General features: G+C 34.1%; 1 protein-coding gene across 1 annotated transcript; it reads right to left on the bottom strand.

Moving 5' to 3' along the window:
* Positions 1–1246: 1246 nt before the first annotated feature.
* Positions 1247–2345, bottom strand: LOC114386038 (F-box/LRR-repeat protein At3g48880-like). The gene is made up of 2 exons (XM_028346048.1): positions 1978–2345; positions 1247–1799 (listed from the first exon to the last, which is right to left on the bottom strand). Exons 1-2 carry the CDS (start codon positions 2343–2345, stop codon positions 1247–1249), a joined length of 921 nt encoding a protein of 306 aa, XP_028201849.1.
* Positions 2346–11502: the final 9157 nt, after the last annotated feature.

The following is an 11502-nucleotide window of genomic DNA, read 5'->3' on the forward strand; positions in this document are numbered from 1 at the left end:
TACATTTAATATATATTATCATTACATTTTTTAAATTTAATAAAACATTATATTTGGTAAATATAATAATTAATACTATATAATAAAAAATTCAATGTACTTATATATTTATATAAATACAATACTATATCAATAAAATAAACGATGGTAAGAAATTAAATATACAGGTGCAACGGTGCAAGTATAAAAGTTTCAACAATGTTTGGGGGAAAAGGAAATCAATTTTACAGGTGGAAAACTATTAGGTAGTTTTTGTTCATCAAATAATGGATGAAAGTCGAGTGTAATTTTTAAAAGCATCAGAGTATGAGTATAATTTTTTATAATGTCTTTCATATTAGTTTTAATATTAGATTCGGAGTTCTTTTAAGCAAACATTTTCTTATAAATTCATATAAAAAAAAAGCAACTCAAAGATAATGCTTTTGGCTGATAATTAATATGTAGTTTCATATTCAACAATAAAACGATGTATAGTTTTTTTTAATTAGAAATGCATAAGTGATTATTTAAATTTTGGTATTTTTGTTTATAGTAACATATAAAATGTGAAAGATACACAACAAATTGAAAATTTGGAATGTTTACAATTCAAATTAGCAATATGGCTTGCTAGTTCATGATATTTATGTAAATTTTTTTATTTTACCTAAATAAAGAATTTAATATTTGTAAAATAAAATATTGCTGAAAAAGAAATTATCTAGTTAAAAAATACAAACGAATAACACCATCTACATTAGTAATCATTATTTTGAAGGAGTAAGTTAATAAGTTGTACCTGACCGTACTTTAAGAAAATTTATAATTATAACTTGTTAACTTACTTCTTTTAAAAATTGAGTGTAAGTTAACAAGTATTATACACACTTACTAGTATACACTTACTTTTTAAAAGGAAAAATTTAGTAAGTTACAAACAAATGTATTTTATGAAAATTTATAGTTATAATTTAGTAACTTACTCCTTCTAAATAATAATTAAGCATAAATTACCAAAACCATTTCCAGCACAACCATCACATAGAAATAGTTTCAAAATATAAGCACTTGTAGAGGAGGACATCCTTAGTAAAATTAACAATTACATATCAAAGTCTTATCCAAGTAAATGGAAAGGCTAACAACACAAGTAAACATGTTTGCACAGGAATCAACAAAAGGTAATTAAATGTCTAGGAAACATAGTTATTTCAAGCTCAAATAACAAGTTTGATGCAACAGTAACAAAGCTTATTCACATAAATTAATGTGCCAGTGTGGTGATCTCATCCTCCTGCCAGATATCCTCTAGTGCACGGTAGAGAAAAGAACCAGGTGCAATGCTACGCTCATACTGACACTTAAGGCATGATCCTTCTTCACAGTAGATAACCTTTTCCATACTTGATGGGGGCAGATACTTTTGTAGATCTTGAACTGCAAAAATACTGAATCCATCATGTGACATATCCATAATGAAGCTGTGACAGATGTTCACGGCCTCTAAATGTTCCAAGGAAGTGAGCACACTCCTCAAAGCCTTCATGCTCACTACCGTGGACCGAATGCTGAACACCTTCAAGTTAGGGGTAGATTCAATCAAGGCTTCTGCGTGCTTTTCTTCAAATTCGCAATGGAATTTGATCCCACTGACGCTCTTACAGTATTCGCGAATTGCAGGAAATATGTAATCAATGGGGACACCAGAGCTAATGTTAATGGACTCAAGGCCTCCCCATGACTTCATTGCCATATGCACTGCTTTTCTTGAAAAGTCACCTTTCCTTGGTAGTACTAGTTGTTTCATATTTGGGGTCCTACACAAGAAGACACGCATGCTTTATAATATATACCAAACATCTTTTATATATATACGTAGTATTTAATTTAGATTTGAAAGTTAATATTGATTGGATTTTTTTTAGATGGCTGTATAATTAATAGCCCAAATGCATGTACAAATTAAACGGCAATGAAGAATAAGAAAAATGTTACCTTTTAGCAGCTATGATGAACTCCTCATCTGTCAAGTAAACATTGTAGTTAAATACTAAGCAATTTGTATTTCCATTACTCAGACTTAGAACATACTTTAAGAATTGAGTAATTTTTCCACTTGTACGCTTGTAAGCTCCTGGTTGATTATTTGGTATATTGAAAAAGTATGAGTTATTGAGTTTGGATAAATCAATTTTGCCCCAAAGAGATGGGTCACGACAAGCTGTGTTCCACATTTTGCAGACCAGTGAGGCAACTGCAAGGTCCGCAATGTTGAGGCTCATGAATATTGTTATTAAAATATCAGTTGACAGAAGCTCGTTCCTCCAGACGCCTTTCATTGCAGCTGACTTGCTATTATCCATTTGTTCTTAATGGTTCCTGCAAATGCAAATCACAAAACCCTTCAAAGGAAGCTACCATGTATTTAACTCCATATATGATAGGAATTAGTGAAGTTAGAAATTGAAAGATTATGTAGAAATACTTATTTTTAATAAATGCTTCATTCATGAAGTAATCACTATTTGATATGATCTCAGTGACATGCTATTTTTCATATCTTTTTAGCCCATTAATGCTTGCAGTTGTAATTCCTATCAAATTGGTGTGTCATTCACTTAACAATTTTGTTGGGCACTATGCTATTTGTATGACATATAATATCCACTTATTTTTTTATCTTTTTCTCGTATAACATAAATATTTTAAGCAAAAAGAACATGCTTAAACATCTCAATCAGACTGAAATCCAACCTATAGGTTTGCACGTAAGTTCCACTGATCATATGCAACATACCAACTTATTATCCAAGGAAAATGAAAAAAATACAAAGAATCATAGGGGACAAAATCAAACCTACGAACAAAAATAGCAAAAACCCATAACCATACAAATACAATCTTTCTTGGGAAGAAATCTCCCTAAGAAATCCAGGAACCGAATTCCACTAAGTGAAACCAATTTTATAAACCCATAATTTAGAAGACCGTCCACACGAATAATACCATCCTTATAGATGAGAGAGACTATAAACTGCAAGAATTTCATAAGGGTTAAACAATTGATCCATGTGGTTCTCAGCTTCCAAGGTATTACCTTTAGAAAATTAAACACATAGATCATGAAGCTAGTCACATTCAAGCCACCATCGATGCCAACATTTATTGTACATCATTACAGTAGCAGTCATAGCAACCAAGAGTTTAGCATTCAACCATAATCCCACAAGAGTCCCTAAAAATGCCACAAGACGCAACAAGACAATACGACCCTCTAGCTACTCCATAGAGTTACACTTTATCCATCCCGAGAGAGGTGGTGACCAAACTGCTTTGGTTTTAGAAGCCTTATTCACATGAACTTCCACATGGAATTGTTTGAGAACTCAAAGTCAGCCATAGTGTTTCTCATGGTTCCTAATGAATGATTCCTAGTAATGAGAGCCACTACAGCAATAATTTTTGTTCAAAATTTCTTGCTTGACGAAAGGACCTTGCTGAAATTGAGAATGAATATTTCAGCTAGCCCAAATGAACCTCACCACATCGAGAGTGGTAGAGTTTCTATAATGCATGTTCTCTTACTAAACAACAGAAGAGAAAAAGACATTGGTGTGTCAAGGCTACAATCAAACATTTGACCTAAGCACTAGTGCCCAATCTCGTCAACAAAAGAGCATGAAAAGAAAAAAAAAAGTTGAGTTATTTCAAAGTGAGTGCCACAATGATCACACCTAGAAACTACAACATAACCCCTATGTTGTAGATTCTCATCGGTAAGCAACTTCCCATGAATCAGCCTCTAATAAATGGAAGGACCTTGATAGAGGGATGCAAGGATGCTAGATGGTCATACTGCACAAAACTAGTTGAGAAGTAGGGATGAACACAAGTTAATTTTGTTCGAGGTTAACCTAAATGGAACTGAATCGGGTATATAGACTCGATCAGCTAAACTAGATTCAGTTTGGTGCTTTTCTTCAATTCAGACTTGACATTTATTCTATTTAGGTCAAATTGAGTCCATTTTAAAGTTTTGGAAAATTGGAAAAAAAAGCTCAATTAGGGTTGTTAATTCACCTAAATTTCAAAAAAACATACCAAACAAATATTAAATAATTAACAAGAATTTGAACAAGAAAAATTGTAAATGAAATAAGATACAGAAAATGAAAATGAGAGATTACAAACCTTCAACAAAGCTTCAAATGGCTTGTGAGTATTTGTGAGTGGCGAGATAGAGGATTAAGGAGATCTTCAATGAAAAACAGAGACACTTGAAACTTGAAAGTCAAATGAAGTACCAATTTAGGACTTCAAATTGAGAATAGAAGAGATAAATGACAAAAAAGAGAAAAGAAGAGAGAACTCACTATGGAATCTGACGATAACTTATGGCTAGCGGTGGAGAAGAAAGGAAAAAGAAAATTGTGATATTCAACTCACTTTCTTTGTCTTAATTCAGTTATATATAGACTAAATATAAAATTATTTTTATATATTAACTAATCTAGTAACATGCACACCTGTAATTTCAAGTAACATCTTTCTATCAAGTGCTCCGTAACATCCTAATTTTTCGTAAATAAATTTAAAAAGCTTTTTAGTAAAAATTAAATAAATAAATAAATATAGAGCAAATAATAGGCTGAGTACCCTAGGTATAAATAGTTATGTTAAGTCAGCTGCCTCCTTTTGGTCTCATTTTCGTTTTTCCCCTTCTCTTCTCAAAACCCTTTCTTTTTCCGCAGCCCACCAAACCAGTCTTAGAAAAACGACGATCTCGAACCTGTTCACCGTTGGATCGTCGTGAAATTTGAGTATCATGTTTGCAACACAATTCCGAGCATTCGCACCGTTGGGAATTTCGATATCATGTCTGAACTGAGAGAAACACCCTTCGCATTGTAGCCTTTTTCTTTCCCGCAGAAACCCAGAGCTGTCTTGGTAAAACTACGATCCTGGTTTCGTTAACCGTTTGATTATTGTGAAATTTAGATATGTTGTTCGAAATTCAATTCCGCACGCTTCCACCGTTGGGATTTGCGAGATAATATTCTTGGAGGGAGAAAAAGGAATCGTATGAAGACAGTACAAGTGGAGGTTTCAATCTCTTCTCCGTCTCTCTGACGTTTGGGAATTCTATCGGAGCAGTCGGATGAATAATTGAAAGAATTTCCGGGAACCGCTAGAAATGTTGCTATCGCTGGCTGAAGACACCTGAGCCCGCTTAGAGGTAAGGGATGAGTTTATCGCAATTGGGGATTAGAATGAACATGTGTAGGGATCCTTAGAGAACTAAATTTGGGTTTATTTTGGGATGTTTATTGAATTATAATTTTCTCTTTATGATTATAAATATAATATTATTGTGTTCTATGTACCAATTGATGTCCTGATGAGAATTGATTGATAAACTTGAGTGCTCTTGATGTCTTTGTGTTTAACCCATGAATTTGATTAATTGATTGTGATATAATTGTGAGAAACTATTTCAGGGATTTTACACCCCATGTTGTGATGAAATCTTTTGTATAAATTGTTATGTTGAGGTTATGAAATGATGATTCAAACTGTGAGTATGTGATAAATTGAACATGTGACGGATGATGAAATACATGTGTATTGAGATGAGATGTGTGTATTGAGTTGTGAACTATGAACTGTGCAATCACACAATTGTAAGATCCTTTAAGGGCGACGAGTATTGTGATGGGATCCACTGTGGGAATCCGACGAGTTAAAATGATTTTGAAAACAATTGAGTAGATGTGTGTATTGCATAGTTCATAGGTAAAGTGTACATGATTCATGAGGTGTGATAACATGTTAAATTGAGATTATACCATTATGATTGGGATTAAGTGTATGTGATAAATTGAGTATGTATATGATTGAGATATATATGTGCATCGAGTTGTGAACTATGAATTGTACAATCACACGATCATAAGTCCCTTCAAGGGCGACGAGTTAATGCTAAGTCCCTTTTAGGGCGACGAGTTGATGTTAAGTCCCTTTTAGGGCGACGAGTTGATGCTAAGTCCCTTTTTGGGCGACGAGTTAATGTTAAGTCCCTTTAAGGGCGACGAGTTAATGATAAGACCCTTAAAGGGCGACGAGTTAAAATTATTTTGAGAACAATTGAGGAGTCGTGTGTTTTGTACAGTTCATAGATAGAGTCTGTGTGCTAAAATAATTTTAGGGGTTGGACCTGAATCAGGAGGGAGAGGCCCTGACGGACTCTTCAGAGTGTAGGCCTTGGGGGTCACCGGGTTTGAGTGCTCCTTTAAGCCTATGTTGATCCCATATGGTTGGAGCATTCTCGCAAAACATCGTGACCCTGACTGGTCTCCCTATGATCTTACTTAGTGAGAGTGACCTGACAAACCCATTGTGTGGTGTGTCTTGTTATGTACTTCTAAGCGCCCCAGGGTGGTTTTTCACTAACATGGTACCACATTGCATATAGGCTTGAGTCTCAGCATAACTGTCGCATACGCTTGCTAATTGTTTATTATGAAATTGATGTGTTATTATGTCTTGATCGGAGTGTGTGATTCCTGTGTATAATGATTGATGATTGAAAGGTGTGATTGATGAATGACAAAGTGATGAAATAATGTGAGATATGCTAAGTAAATTGTATTTGGCTACTATATGTTGTGTTGTTTCTCTCTAGCAGTTAGCAATGTGATAACTCACTCCCGGTTTGCTGTTTGTGTTCGGATCCTGTGATGATCTTGAACCTTGTGTTCGGGGGAGTAGATGAATAGGTGGATGACTATGAAGAACCTCATGCTAGAGGACACGAGAACACCACGCTCTGATAGGATGTGACATTAGGATATAGGTTCTATATTAATTGTATGAGACTTATATGACTTTCTTTGAGTCGAGATGACTTTATTACTTATTTGGACAAGTTTTAATATGGTGTAGAAGAAAGTGAATGTGAGCCTTTTACCCATTTGAAAAGCTTGTATTTAAAAATGTTTTAAAAATACTTTTAATTAATATTTGAATTTTTATTCCTTTATTAATATATATGTGAGGGGTAGAGGGTGTCACATGCTCTAAAAGGTATTAGTTATGAGATATTTAAAGTAATTATTAAATATTTAATATAGTTTTTGAAAAATAATAAATTGTTTTAATAAATTATTTTTTTATCCCAAATAAAAAAATCTTAATATAACAATTTCTTTTAAAATCAAAATATTAATTAATGCATTTAATACAATAAATAATTTATAATTTTAATATTCTTTTGGACTTGGGTCAGAGACCATGAGTGTCCCCTAACGCATTGGATCAGAGACTAATCTCGCTCACAGCTCATGGTTGTTGCTAGCCTAAGGGAATTTTGCATACGGTAGGAATCAAACACATGTTCTCCCACTAAATATATCATTTTCACTCATGTAAACGCAACAAAGTCTTACAACGCTATGCTAATCCTTTGATTATTTATAATTTAAATATAATAAATCTGTTGGACAAAAAATGTTGTTTAATTAATTTTTTAAAAATTATTTATTGAATTAATATATTTAATATGATAAATGTTTTTGGTAATTTCATTACTATTCTAGTTTTTAGAAACCCATATTTAATGAATATATTATTATAAGTTTTATTAGAACATCTTTTGAAATTGTAATCTCTATTGTGTAAGATGGCAACACTACATTGGTAGTGTCATTCGTCCATTCTCAAAACCATTTCTTGAGTAAATTACACACACCATCTATGTTTTATCCAAACTTTTACATCTAATACCTCTACATTATTTGACAAACAACAGGGTGAACAAGTGAAATAACTTCGGCACCATATCCCCAAGGCCTACACTCTGAAGAGTCTGTCAGGGCCTCTCCCTCTTGATTCAGGTCCTACCCAAAAAAAATTTTAACACACAGACTTTACCTATGAACTGCACAAAACACATGACTCCCCAATTGTTCTCAAAATAGGTTTATCTCATTGCGCTTGTGATCAAACTCATCGGGTTCCCATAGTGGTTCCCATCATAATACTCGTCGTGCATTAACTTGTCACCCTTAAAGGGCCTTAGCATTAACTCGTCGCCCTTAAAGGGTTTTATAGTCGTGTGATTGTATAATTCATAGTTCATAACTCAATGCACACAACATCTCAATGCACATATGTATTACAAGTCAATACATACTCAATTTATCACATACACTCGGTCTTAGTCGCAATAGTAAAATCGCAATTTAACTCGTTATCACACCTCATGAATCATATACACTTTACTTATGAACTATGCAATACACACGACTCTTCAATTGTTTTCAAAATAATTTTATCTTATCGCGCTTGTGATTATACTCATCGGGTCCGCACAGTGGATCTCATCACAAGACTCGTCGTGCAAAAACTCGTCACCCTTAAAGGGTCTTACAATTGTGTGATTACACAGTTCATAGCTCGCAACTCAACCTTTAGGTAGTGTGTCGAGTCCGAGAAGTATACGGAAAGGGCATAATGATTTTGCTGCACTCAAAAAATGCAACAACATTAAATGTTTCTAAATCCTTACAACATTAAATGTTGCACCTGAACCAAACCACGTGAAAAGATATGCATCAACCACAAATGACCAAGTAAGATAAGGGAAATAAATAGCTTTAAAAGAGAAGTCCAGGAGCATACAATTGCCTAGACTAGAAAAAACCTTATTAATTGATATCTATCTGTCTAGAAAGCAAACACTTAAGCCGATACAGAACACTATGATGCTTGGGGCGTATGTGCTAACTCATACTTAACACACTACCTAGAAGGGTGTCTGATTGAGTAGATCTATTGCAAAAATCATCAGCGCATTTAGTCATTGTAAACTATGAAAGTGGGAAAGTTTATCCTCACCGCCTAAAGGATCATATAAGAAAATATATATCAACATCATATCTATTACCCAAGATTATCACCATTGTGGGGCTTAAAATAGGAAACTAAGTCCATTAACCTAGAAGAAGGTTATATAAGCAACCCCAATGGTACAAAGTAACAAGGTTTGCACTAACCCATTCTTGATACATGTCTTCTACTAGATCAAAGCTTCATGCCCTTAGTTTTTAGTTTTGGGGTGATAGTTTTTGCATGTCTAACATGTTTAATTGATGATAAATTTATATTAGATGTTTTAGACTAGGCATGTGTGATATAGTCTTAGTTTTTTTGTTTCATGCTTAGTGATTTATCCAACATGAAGTGAATGAAGTATTCTTATTCTCTAAGTTTCTTAAGAACTTACTTCTGCTTGAAATTTGTCTAGTAGCATCAAATTAATCGATTGCCTCATTTGGTAGTTGATGTAGCTCCATGTGGAGCTTGTAGGCCTCGGACCTTCTTCATCAATGGATTCCCGCTTCTTGAGGTCTGAATGCAGCGGAATGGAGAAGGCGAAAGATGAATGGAGACGCCACTTCAAATAGAAGATTAGTCTAGAAGAAGCTCATCACCATAGGAAGCCATGGATAAGAGCTTGAAGATAGAAGAAGATGAATGAAGGGAGAGGAAGAGAAGAGCACGAAATTTAGTGCCTCTAAAGAAGTATGAACTTTGAAGTTTAATTCTCAAATGATCAAAGTTGAAAAAAAATGCATACACATGACCTCTATTTATAGCCTAAGTGTCACAAAAAAATCGAGGGAAATTTGAATTTCTATTTAAATTTCACTTGAATTTGAAATTGATTGTGGAGCCAAATTTTGGATCCAAAATTTCACTAATTATGATTAGTGAATTTTAGTTATGGTTCAGCCCACTAATCCAAGATCAAGTCCAAGATTCTCCACTAAGTGTGCTCAAGTGTCATGAGGCATGTAAAGCATGAAAGACATGCACAAAGTGTGACTATATGATTTGGCAATGGGGTGTAGCAAGCAAATGCTCACCTTCCCCTCTAAAATTTAATTGGATTGAACTTCTCCCAATTCAATTAAATTTATTTTCCAACACAAACATCAAATATTAACTTAATGCACGTGAAATTACAAAACTATCCCTAATACAAACACTAGTCTACGTGTCCTAAAATACAAGGGCTGAAAAATCCTGTATTTCTAGGGTACCCTAGCTACATTATGGAGCCCGAAATACAGGGCCCAAAAATAATGAAACCTTAATCTTATATGCACAAAGATAAGTGGGCTCATACTTAGCCCATGCGCCCAAAATCTACCCTAAGGCTCATGAGAACCCTAGGGCCTTCTCTTGCATCTCTGGCCCAATCTACTTGGAGTCTTCTATCCAATTCCCTTGCGGGGTAGGATTGCATCATTAATTGAATGCCCAAGCCAGCTTCAGAAGAAGGAAGGATTTGCAACTTAAGACAATTGATTACCCAACTCCTGGAAACAAAAAGAAGTTCTTTATGTGATTCTATAATCGATTAACACACATGATAATCTATTTTCCAGTCAGCACAGAAGGAACAAATATTCTTAGACTAAAATGAATTAATTGATTACCCATTCTGATAATCAATTAACCAGTTTTTGGAAATTCATAACAAATGGAATTTTGAAGAATTAATCGATTACCTTGTTTGAAAATTGATTAGATCTATTTTAGCTATCCAAATTTATAAATACCCCGATTTGTTTTCTTTTAAAAAGAATCTTGATTTGTCCAAATTTAGAAAAAAAAATTCAAGAAAGTCATATAAAAGAAGGAGAAATTGCATTTTTGGTCTCCCAGTTTATCTCCAGTTTCGGATTTGGTCTCCTAGTAATTTAATTCACGAATTTGGTCCTCCTATTCTGTAAAATCGTGCAATATTGGTCTCCGAGACCACAATTGGATGTTGACCGTTAACAAGTGATGTTGACTTCCAGGTGTCACGTTCTTATTGGATGATGACTGCCACGTGTCATGTTCTGATTGGTTAATTAAAACAACAATTCATTTCATCTTTCGTGGAATTGACATCCAATCAGAACATGAAACGTGGTGGTCATCATCCAATAAGAACATGACACGTGGCAGTCAACATCACTTGTTAATGGTCAACGTCCAATTGTGGCCTGGGAGTCACGATTTTACAAAATAGGAGGACCAAATTCGTGAATTAAATTACTGGAGGACCAAATACGAAACTGGAGATAAACTGGGGAACCAAATTTGCAATTTTTCCATAAAAGAATAGTAATGCAGTTAGTCTGAAGATTGAAGTTGATCAAAGAATCACTCATTTCATCATCAAGAATTGATGAACTTGTGAAGAAACATTGTAGATTAAAGATCTACATGTTTTAGGTGTATTCAATGAATGATGACAATCTTGAAACTTAGGTATCATTTTTCTTTCAAATCCAAATAACCAAAGAATGCAAAACAAGAATTAGTAAAAGTTAACGAGGTGGGCGGGGGGTTGATCTCCTAATTAAGCATCATCAATGATTGGTCCAGCAACAAGAATCTCCTTTGTCACTTGGTTGTTCTCTCCATAGGTGAATGTTTCAAAATTGTTCGATTGTTCAATGATTT

The sequence above is a fragment of the Glycine soja genome, chromosome 15 (genome assembly GCF_004193775.1).
Source record: "Glycine soja cultivar W05 chromosome 15, ASM419377v2, whole genome shotgun sequence".
Taxonomy (NCBI): domain Eukaryota; kingdom Viridiplantae; phylum Streptophyta; class Magnoliopsida; order Fabales; family Fabaceae; genus Glycine; species Glycine soja.

Coding starts and splice junctions, on each gene's coding strand:
- LOC114386038 (XM_028346048.1), bottom strand. CDS start 2,345: ATGGATAATAGCAAGTCAGCTGCAATGAAAGGCGTCTGGAGGAACGAG. Junction 1,800..1,977: donor TTCATCATAGCTGCTAAAAG/GTAACATTTTTC, acceptor CTTCTTGTGTAG/GACCCCAAATATGAAACAAC.